General features: G+C 39.5%; 1 protein-coding gene across 9 annotated transcripts in view; it reads left to right on the top strand.

Moving 5' to 3' along the window:
• RAPGEF2 (Rap guanine nucleotide exchange factor 2) overlaps positions 1 to 22,621 on the top strand; it is a 249,211-nt gene that overhangs the window by 57,073 nt on the left and 169,517 nt on the right. For 8 of the 9 annotated variants that reach the window (XM_086703964.1, XM_025922425.2, XM_086703960.1 and 5 more), the window contains exon 2: positions 17,050 to 17,120. In XM_086703964.1, coding sequence (XP_086560090.1) covers positions 17,050 to 17,120 — 71 coding nt within the window. Of the gene's footprint in view, positions 1 to 192; positions 716 to 17,049; positions 17,121 to 22,621 lie in introns of those variants that run through there. The other variant, XM_086703963.1, reaches the window with a different exon arrangement.

Below are 22,621 nucleotides of genomic sequence, written 5' to 3'. Positions count from 1 at the left end.
AACAGTTAGCGTTACCTGCCATATATTTTAGAGTTAAGGAGGGTTAAATGACACATAAGTACAAGTGATGGTAATATAGTAGATTTAGTTCCATAATTAATGTTATTTGATTTTGATGTATTAACTTTTTTCTACCAAAAAAGGGTCAGCTATAATGAAGTCAAATTTAAAATAAGGCAGGGCTTATCTGTCTAAAAAAGTATTATTTTTAAAATTTGTTACTTTTCCAAGTAATACAGTTTTTATAAAAACCTTTTTGCTGTCGTTCAAAACATTTTTAGACTGTAACTCGGTGTTATTATCGGAGTTGCTTAGTGAATCCTACAAGGAAGTTACTACCTCTTTACTTAATAAATTGCATGTTATTTTTGAGCCTGCTTGGGCTCAAATAATCAACTTGTTCACTAGGCTTAGTTCTGGGTAAATGTTGGATGTTTTCAAAAGCCAAATCTCCCTAAAGTACTACTAATGATAATATTCAAAAGAATGTGCAGATATTCTTAAAGCACACAGACCTTATGAATACATTCAATAGCTAGACCATGTCTATGAATAAAGGTGAGTGGCCAGTGACTGGAGAGGAAGTGATTATGTCCTTGGTTTTCCCTTGTTTTTTTTCTTCTCAGTTCATTACAGATGGCACTTGGCTTCAACAGACAGCAGACTAGGTGCAGGGCAGTGGAAGGCGGGGCCCCACACATGTTTAGCATAGCTGGTGAGTTGGGTTTTATCCCCAGAGTCATGTTAAATTTATTTGTACTTTTAAGGCATTACTGAATATTTTATTATTGAGCTGTAATAAATTTAAGTAACTCAATAAGCATACCCTTTGGAAATGATACTCTTTCTGTAATGGTAAAAGGACTTTATACTAAATGTTAGTATCTGACTCTTGATTTTGGCTCAGGTCATGATCACAGGGTTGGTGGGTTTGAGCCTTACATCAGGCTCTGTGCTGACAGCACGGGGCCTACTTGGGATTCTCTCTCTCCCTCTCCCCTCCTTGTGCACTCTCTCACTCAAAATAAATAAACTTAAAAATGGGATCCAGTCACCTTTCCTTATTCATAACAGGTACTCAATAACAATTTGTCAAATGGAGTGAGGTTCTAGATATTTAAGATTTCTGGTATAATTCATTCTCTTATTTTAAAGAAAAAAAAAAATTTTTTTTTTTAAATAAGATCCCACTGGACCCGATCCCATGAACCATGAGATCATGACCTGAGCTGAAATCAAAAGTCAGATGCCTAACTGAGCCACCTAATTAATTCTCAGTACGTAGTTTGAGGATCAAGAGCCTACGGGAGAAGAAAATATGTGATGCGGTTCAGAAGTTCTGATACTGCCTGGCAGCAATGGTAGAGTGACAGAAAGCATTTGTTGAATTTGGGAGTAAGAAAACGTGTCTTCTGACACCTATGACTTACAACTGAATTTCTGTTATGCTTTGTAGCTGTTTGCAAGGATGTTTTTATTGGTGTTAACAGACCCAGTGTCTTTGAGGACCAGAGTTGTGCTGTTCTAGTCTCTGTTCTCCAAGAGGACATTCAATACCGACAATACGTGGGAACTGTGAATGAAGGGAAGGGGTGCTGTCTAAACAGATTTGGGATCCTCCCTACCCTCAACCCGTGTTGAAGTTTGGGCGAAGTACAAATCTTCATTTGTATTACAAAGAATATGAGGTGTATTTAATATCTGTTACTTTTCACATCCAGCTGTTCCTCTTTGACTGTCTACTATTAGAGTGTTACAACATTGTATTTTACTTTAAATCCAGAAATTGTCTAAGTAAGAAGACAAAAACAACACCTAAAATGCTATTTTAAGTATGTTGCCAGGTGGTCTTTGTAGCCTGACAAATTTTGGAGAATTACTAATGTCTCTTCCATTGCAGCACCCTGGCCTTAGATTATTTAATTTCAAAGAAAGAAGAAAAAAAAAATATACACACACATATATACACATATATATACACACATATGTATGTGTATATATATATATATATATATATATATATATACATATATACATATATATATACACATAACTATATATAGTTATGATCCTAACATAAAAAGAGTCCCTAACATAAAGGAGAACTTTTTAAATTGAATGTATTTAACTCATTAAGAGTCCCACTACATTGTCCTTATTTTCTCATCTTGCCACTCACTCGGCAAAAATTTCCTGTGGACCTACATTTGGAACCCTCTCACTGTTCTTTGAAATTTGTCCTTTACCAGGAAAGGGAAATTGTACAGCTTCCTTTTCCTTCTTCCTACATGGATCCTCTAGTTCTAGGATGCAGTGGCTGGTGGAGAAACCCTTCATAACACTGGCTCAAGTGGCACACCGTTTAAATTGTGAACATGTATTTTAGGAAATGTGAGGGTGGGAGCCACCTTCCCACCTTTCCTTGTCATCTTCCTTTCTGGTTGTGATGGCTTGTCTGCAATAATTGACTACACGGGACGGTCACTGTTGCCACAGAAGAGATCTTTGCATCCTTCTGATTTCTGGAGAATCTGGGTAACGATGCCCCCGTGGCTTCAGGGGTGTGTGTGTGTGTGTGTGTGTGTGTGTGTGTGTGTGTTGATGTCAGAGTATTGCTGTTGTGGAGGCCGAGTTTATTTGTTTATGAATATCATGGAGTCTACCATATAAATCAAATGTACACATGCACAAATTTAACCTGTCGTGCATGCATGCATGTACATCCTGTGCGATTGGGGAAGGTAAAACAATTGTAGTAGGATAAGTAAAGATGTTAGATTTTAGCATCAGAGTTCAAAACATGATTGAAAGGTGGGATGCTTCAGAAAGCATGACATGCTATCTTTTTTAGTGGAGCCCTTGATTCAAGTTTTATATAAATGTGTGTACAATGTATAATATACATATTTATATGTTTCTGATTATTTTCTGTATCTGAATAATATATTCTTTTTCTGTAACTGCCACTGCCACCCCTAAAACTGCCCCCCCCCCTTCCTGCCACCTTACCTTTTATGGACAGATCTGAACTTTGAGCGGTACCTAAAATTTTTTTAGTATTTAATTAATTTCTGACTAACAAAGTTGGAAGACTCTAATTACATATGTAGAATTCTCATTTGTTTCTCCTGTCCTCTTGAGAAATAGAAAAGTTTGAGAAACAGCATAATATTGGTGGTTGCCTCCTCAGTAAAACATTCAAGATGGGAAAAACAGATGTCAAATTATTTTTGTCTTTTGTCCTAGAAAAATGGCAGCAGTGAAGTTTTCTATATTTAAACTTGCTTCCATTCAGAAGCTCTTCCTTTCTGCTAAGAGGCAATAAAGAGCCTGTGTCCTCAGTGACCTGTTCTGCTTTGCTTTTATTATGTTAGGACTGTCAAACTCTACTGCTGTAAGAATATTGACATTTGTATAGTGAATGATTCAAACTAAGTACTGTTAGTTGAGCCTCTGGAATTAAGTTGGTATTTGAAACTTGAGGTGTCCTGAGGGTGAATTTTGTAGACTCTGGGGCTCCTTGTTGCAGAGTTTATGTTCAGTGGAGTGGTGTATGTCAACTTCCCTCTGCCCACCCTGACTCTCCGAAGGTTTCTACAGGGTTTACCAGAGCCAGACTGTCTGTGGGAGATGAGTTGAACACCATGCTGTAGCTTTTAAGTGTATTGTTAGAGGAGAGTTGGGGAGGAGGGAGTATATTTGGTTGATATTTTTTTTTAAGTTTATTTATTTGTTTCGAGAGAGCAAGAAAGAGAGCACAAGCAGGGGAGGGGGCAGATAGGAGAGACTGAATCCCAAGCTGGTTCCTGCACTGTCAGCGCAGAGCCTGATAATGGGGCTGGAACTCATGAACCATGAGATCCTGACCTGAGCAGAGATCAAGAGTTGGTCACTTAACTGACTATGCCCCCTGGGCGCCCCTAGTTAATTTTTTTTTTAAATGGAAATGAAAGATAGTCCAGGAACCATTTTATTAGAGCGGTGTGTGTGTGTGTGTGTGTGTGTGTGTGTGTGTGTGTGTGTGTGTGTGCGCGCGCGCGCACACACACCCTTGCTGTGTACAGCTGATTGACTTTTGTTGTTACACTTAATCAAATGTTTAAATGGTAACTTAAAAGGTAGTCATTCACTTCCTGCTAGCTTGATCGTGGAGAGCAAAAATCAGGCTAGCAGTAAATTTACTGCAAATCATTTTCTAGTGTGTTAATCTGTACATGTGAGATTCAAATTTGAATACAAAGTTTTGCACTCTGAGAAATTAAAGTAAGATAGTTACTTGAAAATGAAGATATATTTTGTTTCTGCTGCCTAGGAGATGCGAATTCTGGGAAGCTATGGACTTGGTGGTAATGCATTGTTCTGAAGGGGAAATATTTATACAGACTCTTGAAAACAGGAATTGTGGACTGGTTTAGACACTTGATATTTTTCTCACTTGTGCACAAGATGAGTTTTTGGTTACAACTAAATTGTTGATTTTTCTAACGAGAAATCTTAATCTTCACAAATGAAACTTAATTGTCGCGATGGGTGTTTTTCACCGTAGGATATGACAGTGAACACAGGGTGCAGTATGCATTCTCAGTTGTTCTACATCATGCTGCTCTTGTAGTAATTGGAAAAGCTGCCTTGTGATGTCTGTTGTTGCTTATCTTTTAACTCCGCGTGCATTTTCTTCAGTAAGAGACTCTTGGAGAATGAGGATAAGATGCGACCCTCCTTCATCTGTCTCTTAGAATTTACAAAGTATTTTCTACCTTTTTCGACTTTTCTACCTTCTCCCCTGAAGCACCTGCTCTTGAGGCTCCTGCACCAGCTGGAAGTAGAGGAGCCATGGGGTGACAAGGGTGTGTTTCGTTGAACCTACATGTCTGTCTTGTCAATTGTCATGGTTACTTCAGGAGACCGTGACTTTATAACTACTTTTGTCTCAAATTTAGCAACTGTTCAAAAACTCTCTCTTTTTTCCCAAGGTGTAAGTGATCTTTCTGCAGGGGAAAACACCCGAGGAAATTCTAGACAAACAGAAGAGCTTGAATCTGTACCTTTTACTTCCAGAATTCCTTATGCACGCATCTGGTAAAGATACAGTGCTGAGGAACCTGAAGCTGGAGAAGTATATCCAGGCCATGTCAAAGATGACAGGAATATAATTTCCCTGGGTTTTAACATGTGAATTTGAATACAACTACAATTCTGGGAGATTGTTTCCTTTCAGGTATAAATTAGTAGGCTCAGAAACAGCCGTCATATGATTTGATGTTGAAATTGCTATTTAATAACATTTAAGAATTTTACTGAAAATCGTATACTCCACCATGGATTTTTTTCCTACATGTTCCTGAAGTATGTGATGGTGTAACTCTGGGATATGAAGGACTTGAATAGCACAAAACATTTCAGCAGTGTTGTGATTTGACATTTTTGTTTTAAATGCTCTCCCCCCCCTCACTTTTTTTTAGGTTATGTATTTTGAGAGAGAGAATTTAGGGGAGGGGCAGAGAGAGAGAATCCCAAGTAGGGTCTAGGCTGTCTGTGTGGAGCCTGTCGCAGGGCTGGATCCTACCTGAGCTGAAATCAGGAGTCAGATGCTTAACCCACTGATCCACCCAGGTGTCCCTCTGTTGCTTTACTATGATGTGTGGGACTGGGAAGCTGCTTTAAAATAAGATGTTGGGATGATTGGAATTAAATGTTTTTTTTTAATGTTTATTTTTGACAGAAAGAGAGAGAGACAGACAGACAGACAGACAGGGGCAGAGAGAGAGGGAGACACAGAATCTGAGCTGTCAGAACAGAGCCTGACGTGGGTTTTGAAATCACAGACTGAGATCTTGACCTCAGCCGAAGTCAATGCTTAACCAACTCAGCCACCCAGGACTTAAATGATTTTAATAGGTATGCTGATAGACTTCCCTCCCCTCCCCTCCCCTCCCCTTTTCATTAGAGGCATGAGGAGAAAGGACTTGGCATATTTTCTCAGATGATCTTAAGGAATGCTTTAAACACTCCTTTCTCTTAAGTATATGTTAATGGAAATGCACTTGAGACCGAGGACTGAGATTTCCAGTCGTGGGAAAGGACTGTTGGTGTGGTCTGCCACCTTGTGGCCATTTACAGAATTGTTTCAGACTATACAGGTAGTTTCCCATAAGCTCTGAACACCAAGATTGAAAACACATTTTCTCCCTTTCCTTCTTTCACCATTATTCTCAGGAATATTCACTTTAGGGTCTCTAATAGCACCACCCCCACAGGAAGGTTGCCCTTTCCTTTCTTTGCATCTAGTGCAGCCACAGTCTGTTGCTTGATACAGATGAGAAAAAAGATATAACAAAAGAGAACAGTGACCTTGTTCAAGGTGTTTATTCTCTAATTGAGATAAAATGTAAGCCCTTGAAAGTAAAGTGGCTGCACAGAGCACGGGTGAAGGGCCACACGTGAGTGACACAGGCAGTAAGAACTTCAGTGGCTCAGAAAGGAAGCTCACACTGCCTGTGCAAAATGGGGTCTCAGAGACATGTTTTTCACTAGGGTGAGAGGAAAAGGAGTGTGTGTTTTGAGGGGCTTTTTGAGGGACCCAAACATTGTTGGTCATTTTTTTTGGAAAGGGTGCAAGAGACATTGGGGTTTGAGCTTTATTCAGAAGCCGTCCTGGGGAGCTTTGGAAGGAGGAGGTTTGAATGTGACATGGTAGGATTAGTGCACAGGTGGATTCTCTAGAGATAGTAGGCATCTTCTGCCCACCAAACCTGATATAAAAATCAGGATTTATAAAGCAGACAATTTAAGGGATGCTTTATATGTTTTATAAATAGTTCATTTTAGGGGCGCCTGGGTGGCGCAGTCGGTTAAGCGTCCGACTTCAGCTCAGGTCATGATCTCGCGGTCCGTGAGTCTGAGCCCCACGTCGGGCTCTGTGCTGACTGCTCAGAGCCTGGAGCCTGTTTCCAATTCTGTGTCTCCCTCTCTCTCTGCCCCTCCCCCGTTCATGCTCTGCCTCTCTCTGTCCCCAAAATAAATAAAACGTTGAAAAAAAATTAAAAAAAAATAGTTCATTTTATTTATTTTGATTTTTTTGGATAGAGATACTCACATATGAAAAGGATGCATTAATTTGTAAAAATTCTGATATATATATATATATATATATACATACATACATACATACATTTCAGGAATATTTTTAGTTCGTATTCTTGTAGTTACTGTGTGCTTTTTTCAGGTCATAGTTAATAAAATCATAGTTAATAAAATCAGCTACCTACATTTCAGGAATATTTTTAGTTCGTATTCTTGTAGTTACTGTGTGCTTTTTTCAGATCATAGTTAATAAAATCATAGTTAATAAAATCAGCTACCATTTTCCAAGGGTCTCTATGTGCCAAGTGTTGTTTTGAAATTAGATATCATTTTAGCCATACAGCCTCACCAAGTAGATATTATGTACTTTGTTTCGCAAATATAGTCTCTGTAACATACCCAGGGTCACACGTCTTGAGAGTGATGGGCATGAGGATGTGAACTATGCTCCATTTGACACTAAAACCTATGTTCTTTCTGTTATCCTTTTTAGATAGTTTTTTTCTTTAATGTTTATTTTTGAGAGAGGGAGAGAGCAAGTGGGGGAGGGGCAGAGAGAGAGGGAGACCGAGGATCTGAAACAGGCTCTGAGCTGACAGCATAGAGCCTGATGTGGGCTCGAATTCACGAACTGTGAGATCATGACCGGAGCCGAAGTCAGACGCTTAACCAACTGAGCCACCCAGATGCCCCAGGTTTTTTTTTTTTTTTTTTTTTTAATGTTTATTTATTTTTGACAGAGGGAGAGAAAGAGTGTCAATGGGGAAGGGACAGAGATAGCGGGAGACAGAGGATCCAAAGCAGGCTCTGTGCTGACAGTAGAGAGCCCGATGCAGGGCTTGAACCCACAGATCGTGAGATCATGGCCTGAGCCATCTAGGCGCCCCTCTTCTTAGACAGTTTTATATATTTTAGTGTGCAAAGATTGAGAAACTGCCAAATGAAGCTTTTCAGCTTCACTGCCGTGTCAGCAAACACAGTGAGACTTGCAGCCTTCTCGCCTTCCTGCCCTCTCTCCCATGTGGCTGTGCACATGAGTTGGAGCCTTGAATAGTCTAGCTTTTAACCTTATTACAAATAATGTTCAAGACATAGTTCTCAAATTCCTCACTGGTGAACTTTGGCCTATGAGGATAAATGACCTTTTTGCCTTTGCAATCAGTATCTGTATATTTTCTGGTCCTCCACTTAGCAAGGTACTCCTTTCTCTTTCTTTTTTTTTTTTTTTTTTTTTTTTTTAATTTTTTTTTTTCAACGTTTTTTATTTTATTTTTGGGATAGAGAGAAACAGAGCATAAACGGGGGAGGGGCAGAGAGAGAGGGAGATACAGCATCGGAAACAGGCTCCAGGCTCCGAGCCATCAGCCCAGAGCCCGACGCGGGGCTCGAACTCACGGACCGCGAGATCATGACCTGGCTGAAGTCGGCCGCTTAACCGACTGCGCCACCCAGGCGCCCCTCCTTTCTCTTTCTGTCTGTGTTTAAATCTGGAGGCATTTACTACTTGGGTCTCCATAGACCTGCTTAACTGTAGCACAATCTTTGCCTTAGTTTCTTTGATGATTGAGATACAGCCTTTTTAAAGGAATCAACCTTACTGTTGTTGTTGTTTTTTAATTTATCTTGTACCTAGAAGGTTATACCCTTTGACTACCTTGCTGATTATCGTTTAAACACACAGCTTCCTGGGAAGTCTGGATGCCTGGCTGGCTCAGTCAGTGGAGCTTTCAACTCTTGATATCGGGGTTGTGAGTTCGAGCCTCTTGTTGGGTGGACAGAGTACTTAAAAAATTAAATACATAGCTTCATATATGAAACATGTATACAACTCATTTTATTTATTTATTTTTTTTAATTTTTTTTTCAACATTTATTTATTTTTGGGACAGAGAGAGACAGAGCATGAACGGGGGAGGGGCAGAGAGAGAGGGAGACACAGAATCAGAAACAGGCTCCAGGCTCTGAGCCATCAGCCCAGAGCCTGACGCTGGGCTCGAACTCACGGACCGCGAGATCGTGACCTGGCTGAAGTCGGACGCTTAACCGACTGCGCCACCCAGGCGCCCCTAAAAGCTAGTTTTAAATGGACTATACATTTGCTGTGAGGCTGATTATATTCCGAATGCGTCTCTAAGGAGAAATTAGAGAAGGAGCCCAAGATGCAGAAAACTTTCCCTCGGACTTCTTTCCTACTAGGCCTGTGTTGTGTTTATAGACTCTGAACAAGAGGGTAGGTTAGGTTGTGAACAATTAGAGAATGCTTTTGGGTTTTGATACATGGTTTATGTTTGGGGCAAAAGTTTATTTGTTTCTTTTCATGGAAAACTGCATTTCAGTCGATCTGTCAGTTCTTGTCTATGGGCTACTGTGGTTTTACACTTGCTGAATCTGCTTTCAAATAGCAACTATTTTTGAAAAAAGGATGTCCTTCCTAGGGTAGAAGGAAAGGCTTATTGTTCCAAAAAATGCTGCTTCCTGGTTAGAGCAATATCATCCTGTTTGTATTCAAGACTAGAAAAATTTTGGGGAAAAAATAGCTTACATGTTTTAAGGGTCCTTTAAAATAGCAATAGTCACGTGGATTTTATTGGCCTCAGGAGGTGCAGTTGGGGAGTTCTCAGTTTGCATATTGTGGTTTGCTCACAGAAATGTCACTTGGAATACTTTCGGTGATTTAATGCTCCAGCATTTGTTTTTCTGTAGTCGAGTTTGTTGAAACATAACTTCATTCTGTGAATGTCTGTTTGCATAGAGAAAGAAATGTATAATCCAAGAATATAATTCCCTGAAGGCCATACATTTCCTTGTTTATCTTAGGAGAAAGCCCTTACTCTGTGATGCAGCAAGCACGTCTGGTTTTCACTGACGTTGCAGATTTCAGGTTGAGTTAATCTTCCTCAGCACCTCGCCCTTTTGTCTTTTTGTTTCTTTGCTGGCTAAAGGCAATCCCGTGCCAATTCATAGATTATTTTAGTAAAGGCCAACTATTAAAGGGGAAATGAGGGTTAAAATTTACAGGTGAAACATGAAGGCAGAGCCCTTAGGGGTGACCTCTAGGGGCAAGGAAGGGGTGGAGGTAGATTCTGGGCAGAGCTGGGTTGCTTCACTTGGCCTCTCATGACCCTCCATATCTTCTTCCCCTACTTTGCTGATATTTTTAATTTCTCTTGGTTGTGCTGCCTGAAATCTCGTACCATTTACAGATTTGTTTGGACTATGAAGATGCAAATGGAGGCAGACAGTTCCTCACAGAAGATTCAAGCGCCCCCACCAATCACTCCCATTGCATTTGTGTTCAGATTTAATTTTAATTTTAGGCCTTTAATTTTTATTTTTTTATTTTATTTTATTTTTTTATATATTTTTTTCAACGTTTATTTATTTTGGGACAGAGAGAGACAGAGCATGAACGGGGGAGGGGCAGAGAGAGAGGGAGACACAGAATCGGAAACAGGCTCCAGGCTCTGAGCCATCAGCCCAGAGCCCGACGCGGGGCTCGAACTCCCGGACCACGAGATCGTGACCTGAGCTGAAGTCGGACGCTTAACCGACTGCGCCACCCAGGCGCCCCGGCCTTTAATTTTTAGACCAGAGTATTGATGCTTCAGAATGGGGTTTGGGGTAATGTGAGATCATTGGACACCTGGAGAGATGGTAGAAAAAACTGCCTGGGAAGATTCAGAAGGCCATATTTGCCTATTTCAAAATATTGCTCAGTCCGTTTTGCTCCTAGGAGAAAATAAGAGAGCTTGTCTTCGTTTTTATCTTTCAGTGTTATTTACCTTACTTGCAATCCCTGATCATCGGTAAGCCTAACATTTGGCTGCTGGACCCTGTATTGAAGAAAAATTTAGCCATAGGCCTTCCTTCCATTTGTATTTCTTTTGTTCATCTCTAGTCAGTGTTTCATTCCTCAGAGTCCAAGAGCAGAGTATTCCTGATGCCTTTTCCAAATCTTTTCTGCTTTTCCTACCTACCCAAATCTGTGATGGTTGTGTCCATATTGCACAGTGAAACATCACATTGACTTGATTGTTGCCTGCCGTCTAGACATCATTTCTTACCATTCCTCCTGTTAGTTACAATGAAGAGATCTCAAGTTTAGATAGAATGTATCTGTAGAGTCCTCTAATTCAAGCTAGATAATACTGCCTTCCATTTAACAGCTTCATGTATAATAATGATGTCTGCTCCTTGAGTTTATCAGCTCCTTGTTGTGGCATAAACCATTTAAAACAAGTTTCTTTTGAGATGGTTTATTTTAAGAATAATAGAAGAAACTCTGGACATAATCGTTGTATTCATTTCAAGAATTGAATTCAATTCAAGAAGTTTATAGGCTCGTTACATATCTGAAATCATCACATGAAACAGTTGCATAGGATTCCCTGATAGTGTATTGCTTGAGTGACACGTTTCAAGTTACTCCCCAGAAAGCATCATGATTATGTGAGCTGCAAATGTTTTATTTATGCAGTGACATACATACAGAAAGAGAAATACTTTTATATTCGGTCATGAGGTGGTGATATAATGCAGTCCTTTTCTTCACACTCAGAGTTTTCTATTCAGGCTAAGTAACAACTTTCTGATCCATTTACTTATGTCAGTGACATATAGTTGAGCATATACATCACTGTTCTCTACAATTTTATTAACTAATAAGCAATCTTATTTCATTTGCAGGTTATAATTATACATATTGCCTTAAATAATGTGGTAGTTATTGTTCTTAAATATATTTTGTATAGTCATAGAGGTTATACATTCATACTCAAAAGTTGTTGCATTACTGACACATGTAATGGGTGTGACATAACTTATTCAGGAATGTGACCCCTGCACAACTATGAAACTACAATGTTGAAAAGCAACAGATTAATAAAGTGCCCTTTCATTAAGGGACATGTTCTTCTACTTTGATTTTGCTTGGTTTGAAGAAGAGACTCAGTTATTCAAGACCTATTATCTTTTAAGGCTTAAGGCTGTTTTTCCCCTCCATTCTATTTCTAAGCTTCCAAATTCTTGCTTCTATCATGTTTCTTCTAGACTTCTTCCTTCTCCAGCTTAAAAAAAAAAAAAAAAGTATTTCTTTCTGCTGCTTTCCCAATATACTTTTTTTTTTGTCATTGTAAATTTATTTGCTTGATGATTGTTTTTTTTTTTTTTTTAATTTTTTTTTCAACGTTTTTTTATTTATTTTTGGGACAGAGAGAGACAGAGCATGAACAGGGGAGGGGCAGAGAGAGAGGGAGACACAGAATCAGAAACAGGCTCCAGGCTCCGAGCCATCAGCCCAGAGCCTGACGCAGGGCTCGAACTCACGGACCGCGAGATCGTGACCTGGCTGAAGTCGGACGCTTAACCGACTGCGCCACCCAGGCGCCCGCTTGATGATTGTTAAATGAATGTGAATAGTCTTGTCTGTTTGCTTTTTAGACAAGAGTGTTTTATGGCTTGGACAGGTCCTAACCCAAGGTTGATAGGTACTTCAGTGAAAAATATGTAAGACTTTACTATTAGATTCAGAATATAAGCTCTTCGGAAATGGGGGGGGGGGGCAGGGGGAGTCTTTCTGCACTATTCAATGACTGCAAGTAGCACATATATTTATAATATCTAAAATAGAATGAACTTTTTAGGATTGCTCAGAAAGACCTTTTACTACAGATATTAAAGAAACTCATCAGGGCATTTTTTATTGATTTTTCCCTATATGCAAATAGAATATTATGATTGGAGTCTGATTGCTTCTGAAGAAGGAATTTATTAGCTTTAGGAATGCAAACTTTGGGATGTGAGGGTGATCTGGCTGCGACATCTGTCACCCCATTGATCTCCAGGGTTGATTCCACTGGTCTGGCAGGCTAGGCGGGTGTCCCCTTCCTTCCTCCCTCACTGCTCCAAGTGCATCCCTCCTGAAGCTGCGTGCTCTGGAAGAGGACGACCTTCCCCAATAGAGGAGGAGCGTTCTTCCGTCAAGGGTATATGAGTAGCTGCGCTCCCCTGCTAGAACCTCCAAACAAGCTCTCAAGGAATGCAAACTTTGTTAACTAGATGATGTGACAATTTAAATGGTGACAGTTTAAAGTTATCAGTAAGATTACTTCTCCCCTTCCCCCGCCCCCCTCCCCCCCATATCACAGTATTGTTTTAAGGATTACAATAAAATATTTTAGGCCGAAAACTTCCTTAGTATCTTCTTCAAGTTTCTGAGTTTCTTCTCTAGTTGTTATCACTGTCCCTTATCTGTGCTTTTAATATATGAAATTTAACTGCACATATAGTTTTGAATTGTTCGGAAAGGTATTCCCAAGGCTACAGAAATTTTTTCTTAATTAAAAGAGAGGATTGAATCAAACCAAAGTAGCACAAGACTTGGATACTGAAAAGTAAAAAACATTGTGGAAAGAAATTAAGGAAGACCTATGTATATGGCGAAACATCCCTGTCATGGATTGGGGGACTCAATACTGTTAAGGTGGCAGTACTACCTTAACTGACCTACAGACTCGACACAATCCTTCTTACAATTTCAGCAGATTAAAAAAAAAAAAGGTTTTTTTTTTTTTGTGGATTGACAAATGATTCTAAAATTCATATGGAAATGCAAGACACCCAAACAAGGCCAAACAATCTTGAAAAAAGGAGAAAAAGGTTGGAACCCTGATAATTTCTGATTTTAAAAGTTGCTACAAAACTTACTACAGAGCTACATAAACAAGACAGTGTGGTTCTGGCATAAAGATAGACATATGGACCGATGGAATAAAACTGAGAGTCCACAAGCACTTGTATTTGTGGTCAATTGATCTTTAACAAAGGTACTAATACAATTTGATGGGGGAGCGAATAGTCTTTTCCACACAGGGTAGTGGGACAGATGGATATCCACATGCCAAAGAACAAAGTTGGATACTTAACTCAAATGCAAAAAATAACTCAGAAATGAATCGTGGATGTAAGAACTCTTAGAAGAAAATGTATTAGTAAATCTTTGTGACCTTGGATTAAGTAATGGTTTCTTACATAGAACTCTTCTTCAAAAAAGTTTTTAATGTTTATTTTTGGGAGAGAGAGACAGAGCATGAGCAGGGAAGGGGCAGAGAGAGAGAGAGAGAGAGAGAGAGAGAGAGAGAGAGAGAGAGTGAGTCACAGGACCTGAAGCAGGCTCCAGGCTCTGAGCTGTCAGCACAGAACCTGACATGGGGCTCGAACTCATGAGCTGTGGGATTGTGACCTGAGCTGAAGTGGGACGCTAACTGATTGAGCCACCCAGGCGCCCTATTACATACGACTCTAAAAGCATACGCAACAAAAGAAAAAATAGATAAATTGGACTTCATTAAAATTAATTAACTTTGTGCTTCTAAAGGCACCATCTAGGGGCACCTGGGTGGCTCAGTTAGTTAAGCGTCTGACTCTTGGTTTCAGCTCTGGTTTGTGGGTTTGAGCCCCATGCTGACAGCGCAGAGCCTGCGTGGGATCCTCTCTCTCTGTTCCTCCCCTGCTGATATACTGTGCTCGCTCTCTCTCTCTCTCTCTCTCTCGCTCTCTTTCTTTCATTCTTTCTCTCTCTCTCTCTCTCAAAAAATAAATAAACTTAAAAGCACCATCTAAGAAAATGAAAAAATACAAAGCCTGTAGAATGGGAGAAAATATTTGCAAATTATATCTGTGATAAAGGCCTTCTATCTAGGATACAAAGAATTCTTAAAATTCAATAATAAAAAGACAACCCAACTAAAAATCGAACAGAGAAATTGAATATTTATCCAAATAAGTTATATAAATGAGCAAAAAACACATGAAAGATGCTCAGCATCCTTAGTCATTGGGGAAATGCAAATCAACACCACAATTAGATAACACTCCAAATAGGAGGGCTAAAGTTAAAAAGACACACAATAACAAGTGTTGACAATGATGTATATGGAGAAATTGGAGCCCTTATACATTGCTGATGGAATTATAAATGATGCAGCCATTTAAGAAAAACAATTTGACACTTTCTTAAAAAGCTAAACGTAGAGTTACTATATGAGCCAACGGTTCCACTCATAAGCGTATGTATACCCATGAGAACTGAAAACAGGTGTTTAAACAAAAACTTACACATGAAAGCTCATAACAGCATTGTTAATTGCATCCATGAAGCAGAAAAAATCCAAATACTCACCAACTGATGAATGGATAAATAATACGGTACATCTCCACAATGGAATATTATTTGGCAATACAAAGGAGAGCAGTGATACATGTTTACAACATAAGTGAACCTTGTATATACTGTGCTAAGTGAAAGAAGCCAGACACAATCTAACATTCCATTGTTAGATTCTATTTATGTGAAATGTTCATAATAGTCAAATCCATAGAAACAAAGTAGATTAGTGGTTGCCAGGAGTTGGGGTAGGGGAAATGGTGAATGACTGTTCATGGGTATAGAGTTGCTTTTGGGGGGTGTTGAAGTGTTCTGAAATTAGTGATGATGATTATACACAAACCACCAAATTTCTCGCTTTAAAATGATGCATTTTGAGGGTCACCTGGCTGGCTTACCTGGAAGAGCATGTGACTCTTGATCTCGGGGTTTTGAGTTTGAGACCCACATTGGGTGTAGAGGTTACTTAAATAAAACTTTAAAAAATGTCAAATTTTGAGTTTTAGTTTACCCAGCTGCCCTGTCAGAGGAGGGCAGCAGACCCCCACTCCCTGCCACCAACCCTGCTCTCTTGGGTTCTGAACCTGCTCACCCACAGCCACTTCCTGTCACTCCTTCCCTCTGGAGTGAGGAGGGGACAGTGGGTATGAGCCAGAGGACAGGGGAGGATCGTACACATGGCCTCCGCTGCGTTGTGTGCAGTGACCCAGCACAGCTGTTGCCTCCTGGGGAGGAAAAAAAAAAGTATGTGAATTCTATCTCAATAGAGCTCTTATTTTAAGACAAAAAAGGATAATTTTATAAGTTTCTTAAAATACTTTTGTTTTAGATTTTAACTAAGATATAAGAGAGGAATGAATACCTCTTCATACCCTTTATATCACAAACTGTGTGATCCTAGATGTTATAGATATTAGAGTCTTGAAATACTAATAACTTGCTACCTTATCATCCAAATAAATATAAATGGGATTTTTAATTTACCTGTTCTGAACTTTCATGAATAACTTTGAATCTTTTTCCTAAGTATTATAGTATGATTGAGAAAAATAAGACATCTCTCTCTCCTTTTTAAAGAAAATATTTAAACTTAAATATAACTATATATAAAAGAAATGTCATTGTGATAAGAATTGAAAATAAATTGAATTCATGCTCACTTAAACATTTTTTTAATGTTTATTTTTGGGAGAGAGACAGACAGACAGACAGAGGGAGAACAGGGGAGGGGCAGAGAGAGAGGGAGGCACAAAATCTGACCCAGTTTCCAGGCTGTGAGCTCTCAGCACAGAGCTCAACATGGGGCTCAAACTCATAAACTGTGAGATCATGACCTGAGCCAAAGTCAGGTGCTTACCTGATTGAGCACCCAGGCACCCCAAATTTATGCTCATTTTAAAGTGTAGTCATGAAATAACATGCATTGATTTTTGTATTGACTAAGAATGATTAATCACAATATTCACAAATATCTGTGCTTTAAAATTAAGACTATTTATTTGATATTTTGATGTAAAAGGCAGAAAATAAATGATGAAGAATAATTTTTGGGAATTTGTTTTCATAAGTTTAAGCCAATTTATTTTATATTTTAATACCCTTGTATATATCCCAAAGGTGGTTGATGAATGGATGATATTTGTGTGATTCAGCTTTTCTCTTGATAATATTATTTTTAATGTCTAAGAAAACTTGTATTAAAAAAAAAGTTCTTTTTAACTTGGACTGTAAATATAGTGATTTAATTTAGAAGCCTCTTTTTCCTGACAAGTTTAATAATTTCTGTCCTTCTTTTCATACAGGATCTGGAAATAGTATATTCCTATTTACATGGTATGGAAGCCTTATCAAACTTGAGAGAACACCAACTTAGGTAAGTCATTTTACAATTACTCATACTGGGATGTGGGAATTTTAAATGATCATTTATTATGGTTAGGAAGCAGGATTAAAGATAACTTATGAGGGACACCTGGGTGGCTCAGTTGGTTAAACATCTGGCTTCATCTCAGATCATGATCTTGCGGTTGACAAGTTTGAGCCCCACATCGGGCTCCGCGCTGACAGCTCAGAACCTGGAGCCTGCTTTGGATTCTGTGTCTCCCTCTCTCTCTGACCCTCCCCTGCTCATGCTCTCTCTCTGTCTCAAAAATAAATGTAAACATTAAAAAAATTTTTTTTTAAAAAAAGATAACTTAAGAAAACTCTGCTTGATCTAACATTTATACTTGGCCTTATAAGTTTATATCCACATAATAATTTTCTTTCATTTCTGCCATAGTGATATCCTTTCTTCTTCTGTATCCCACTCCCTGCTCCTCTTATCCAAAGGAATAAACCCCACTTGGTGAATCCCCCAAAAGGAATGTTATTTGCTGTCCTGGCAAATGATCTTGTTAGCGTTCAGGTACATAAGAAACCAGAATGTTTTTAACCATTCAAAGAATGATTAGGTTCGTTATGTTATTATTATGTTTGGGTCTTTGTATGTAATATATTTATTGCATTAAGTTGACTGCCCTTTTTTTGGAGACACGTAAACAGTTTATTGGTACTATTGTGCAGTGCTACAGTAACCTCATTTATGGTTACCTGGGCTATGTTAAAAGATCAAAAACATATAATCCAGTGATTTTACCTCAACTGGAACAGAAAATCAAGGACCTTGGGAAGCTGGATTGTACATAAACCCTGGCTAGGACATATGAAAAGGTTTTGTTTGCTCCAACTATAGCTGGTTTTGGTACCAGCAGTTTTTAGTTATTAAGGGGCTACTTCTATGTATTTTCCTCTTACTGTTTAAACACTAATTAACTCGCAAGCATGTCAATTTCATATTTAGTTGTTAATTGAAAAAAGTGTCAAGAGGATTGAATACTTCTAAAATTTAATTTTTAATGAAAATCATTTAAATTAAAGTAGATTGCAGGTTAGGTGTTTAAAAATTCAAGTTTTATTGGAAAGGGCAAAACCATTGGGAATTTAGAAGATGGCTCAAATTAGAGCAAGAATAATTTCTAAAGTGTCTAACTTTCATTTTGTGTTTTTTTGATGACAACTATTCTAAGAGAAAGTCATAGTGCTGTCTATTTAATTAAATGCAATTAATAAGCAAATATGAGTGGCACATTCCCATGTGTACACACATGGATAATATTTACACATTGATTATATGTCTACAGTATGTGGTTATAAAATTATGTAGGTAACAGGAACTCTGTGTAATAGAATAAGGAAAATTTTAATACTTCTTATGGAAATTTTCAAAATTAGAAAAGTAAATAGTACATTGAAGTCCCATAAACCCATCACCCAGCTTTAGAACTATCAATTTTCCACTGTTTCAAAGGAAAATTTTGGTTAGAAAGAACTGATTAGTTCAGTGGTATAATTTAGCCTATTGACACCTTAGAAGGTCTATTTTGGAGACTGTACAGTTTTGTTTGTTGGCACGAACTTACAGGGAAGGAACTTTAAGATGTTTGTCTTATTCTGCTTATGTTGAAAAGCCATTTGTTTCTGATATTTATGGGAAACATCAACTGAATTTAACTTAGGTCCTTTTTTAGAACGAGATCAGGATACCAGCATGGTTAATAACAACAACAACAAAAGAGGTACAGATAAACCCACTGACTTAGATAAACTGTTTTATAATAGCTACCATTTCTAGGAAAAATAGATCTTATTTAGATATTTTAATTTCTTTGAATTTTATAAATAAAAGTTTTATTCCTGGGATTAACAGAGAACAGTTAAGGCTTCCACATAATACAGAGTTGTCCAATTTTAGGAAGAAAAACAGGTCTTCGTCAAGATTTTGAAAGTTTGTATATTCAGTATTGGCTAATAGAACATTAGTCTTCTATGATGGATGGGAGGGGCTCTCATTTATCTGAAAGCTTCAGCTTTATGCATTTTGTGGCCTATCCATTTGTAGGCAATAAGGTGATTCTGAGGGTTAATTGGCATGCAGTTAATTGTGTTGCTGTAAGATCACATATTCTATGCAGTGTGCAGGTTTTCAAATCTTAAGAACTATATATTTTTTCACTACAATTTTATTTTTCTAATGTTTACTCCCTTAATCCACATGGGTAGAAGCAGTATATTTGCCAAAGGGGCAGAGGATGCTATAGTTAGGGATGGAGGCCAAAAATCTGAAAAAGCAGAATAACTATCTGGGCCTATTCAGTGTTAGAAATAAGAGCCTGCTAAAATAAACAAATAAATAAATAAATAAATTCATATTCTTTAGCATTGTGGATAAGGGTAATTATTGTTATCTAAGCAGTGTTACTTATTTTTAAATGATTATTTATTTTGAGAGAGAGTGCACACGCACGAGTAGGGGAAGGGCAGAGAGAGAGAATCACAAGCAGGTTCCATGCTGTCAGCACGGAGCCTGATGTGGGGTTCTGTCCCAAGAACCATGAGATCATGACCTGAGCCCAATCAAGAGTTGATGCTTAGCCGACTGAGCCACCCAGGCACCCCAAATAAACAGTTTTAGATCATTAAGAAACAACTAAATTATGCTTACTGTATTCTTGAGGAATTCAGGGAATATCAGTGTGCTTTTTATAAAACATTCTCCAGCAATGTTTAAAGACAAAACCATTTTTTTGTACTTTTTTTCATTTATTTACAACATTGTCTTATAGAAGATTGTATCATGGTTTTCTGAGAGCACTGGTTAAATTTATATATTTAGTCAACAATTATTGATTGTGTGCCTGCTATGTGCTGGACTTTGATGTAAGCCATGGAGATATAGCATTGATACCCTTGCCATCGTGGAGCTTATATTCCTGGTTGGGCAGACAAGATTTAGGTAAATGAATCAATGTTTTATTCACGTGTTAGTGTGTTCAGCATGGCATGTAGCTGTACCCCAGCAGACTCCAAACCAAGTGTGGGTGATAGTCTGGTGAGGCTGAAAAAAAGACCCAGAGACATTGATGGAGACGTAAGTTTATTGAGGGAACTTATATAGAGGGAATCAGGAATGGCAGACTGGACAAAGCACCCGCTGCTGGGATCCACATGCAGCAAGGTTGTATAGCGTAGCAACTTATGCTAACAACTGTCTGTAGCCCTTCCCCTCCTTGTGTGGCCAGCATTCCAAGGAGCTCAAAGCCCTGCCATTCAGACACTCTGTGTTACAAAGGAGATGCTTTTGGTTGGCCCCTTCTGGAGCCCCTGACCTTGAACTTTGAACAACACATTCTTCTACATATTCTGCTTGATAGCAATATAGAGGGAGGACTGGATCTTTGCATTCTCAAGATAGTGACTAACGGGCATTCAGGATGTGCTGGTACAAACAAGTCTTCTAGCATGTACCATATACTCCACCCAGGCATGCCCTGGATGGCCAATACATTCTTTATACGCTCTTGTTTCTCAATGTCCCTGGGGCCACCTATGCCGAGGTGCATTGCAACCAAATCCCACAGCAACAGCGTAGGCCATAGCTTCCGAATAATAGGAAAACACAAATGGCTAAGCAACTATAGAAAACATTTTGCGGGGGGAAGCCTGCAGTCACCAACAGGGAGAGTTCACCATATACTCAATAGTTGGTCTTACTCTGTATGGAAGCTATGGTCTGGGCCCAGTTGGCAAATAGGTTCCCTATGCAGAATTTAAGGGTGAAAAGTCAAGCTGTTCAGTAGGCGCTGGAAGAGGCAAGTCATGATTGTCTAACAGAATGCGGGAGGTGGTGGTGTTCTGGGATTGCACTACCCCTGACTGGTTTGGCTCCAGGTTTATAGTACCCAGTCATTGGCTGCCCCTCTGTTACATGATGGGGCAAACCTGAAAAGGATAGTGGGGGTCTAACAGTGCTCTATAAGTTGATTATGATAGTGTCCTTTATTTTTTTTTTTTAATTTTTTTTAACTGTTTTTATTTTATTTTTGAGACAGAGAGAGACAGAGTATGAACGGGGGAGGGGCAGAGAGAGAGGGAGACACAGAATCTGAAATGGGCTCCAGGCTCTGAGCTGTCAGCACAGAGCCCGACGTGGGGCTCGAACTCATGGACCGTGAGATCATGACCTGAGCCGAAGTCGGACGCTTAACCGACTGAGCCACCCAGGCGCCCCGATAGTGTCCTTTCTTAATGAGAGGCTGGGGTTGTGTGCCTTCATTGTCTTCGGTGGAGTGGGGTGAAGAAATGGGGTGATGGTTAGGTCCTTTCCTATTCCTATTCCCCATTGGACCAAAAATCCAAACCACTGTGGACTTGTTTGCCATTTCCAGGGCCATTTAATTATATGTTCCCCTGTAGATAGATCTTGTGGCAAGGACAATAAAAGGTTACCTTGTGTTCCTACCTATGGCAGAGAACATCTTTCCTGCCTGCTGTCTACTTGCATTCTAAGGGTGACATCAGGTCCTTGAGTGAGTACAGTACAGGCACTGGACCGATTGGAATGTACCTGTTCATTTAATGTCCTACAGCTGTTGACAGGTGGCTTGTCCAGAGGGCCAGTGAATGGTTTCTTGTGGCAGTTGTTTTGACGGTCCACTCACACGTCCTGTCAGTCCAGCTGCAGTGGGATTGCATGGTAGATGCAAATGCCAACGGGTGTCTTGAGTGCTGGCCCACTCTTACGCTTCATGTCCTGTAAAGTGGGAGCCTTGGTCGATGTTGATGTCAGTGAACACCCTGTAGGCAGCACACAACTGTTCTGGACCACGGACGGTAGCTTTCTGGTTAGCACGCTTACTGGGGTGGGCTTGCAGGAGTCCTGAATAAGTGTCAGTATATATCAAAGAATAACAGCAGCCGTCAGGGAAGGGCAGGGGACCGATGCCATCTCTGACATCTCTGAAGAGGGTGCTGCCCCCTTGCTATCTGTCCAGTGTCTCTTGGCAAAGGTCATGGTCATTGCTGGACACAGGTTGAGCATTGTTAGTAGATGGTTACAACGTCTTTGTATGCCAAGGTTAGCCCCAGTTCTTAGCAATGGCCCACAAGGTCCGTTGTCCTAGATGTCTTTTCATGTAGCCAGGTGGTTACATCTTCAGTTGACATATCTTCAAGGAGGCAGACGTGGGTCAACTCATGAGCCTGTTGATTACCAGGTGGGGTGTGTGTTCTGTGCACATCTACATGGTAAGCAGTGATGTTCATACCTCGTATGTGCTGGAGAATGTCCTTCCACATACTGTTGCCCCAGAGTGGGTGCCCTGCCACCACTTAGTCCTGTGCCTCCCATTGGAGAAGCCGCATGATCAGTTCTTTGTAGACTGTCCAGCTCTCTGTGCATATAACATGGGGTCAGGCTCAGGGAGCATCACCATTCAAGCTGCTCAAGGCTTGGCCCATTGACTTCTGTGTCAAGTTCTGGAGTCTATCCAGATA

This window comes from Puma concolor, chromosome B1 (assembly GCF_028749965.1).
Source record: "Puma concolor isolate L17-30 chromosome B1, mPumCon1.1.hap2, whole genome shotgun sequence".
Lineage (NCBI taxonomy): Eukaryota > Metazoa > Chordata > Mammalia > Carnivora > Felidae > Puma > Puma concolor.
The sequence above is the reverse complement of the archived record's forward strand: the minus strand, read 5'-3'. Positions and strand labels throughout refer to the sequence as shown.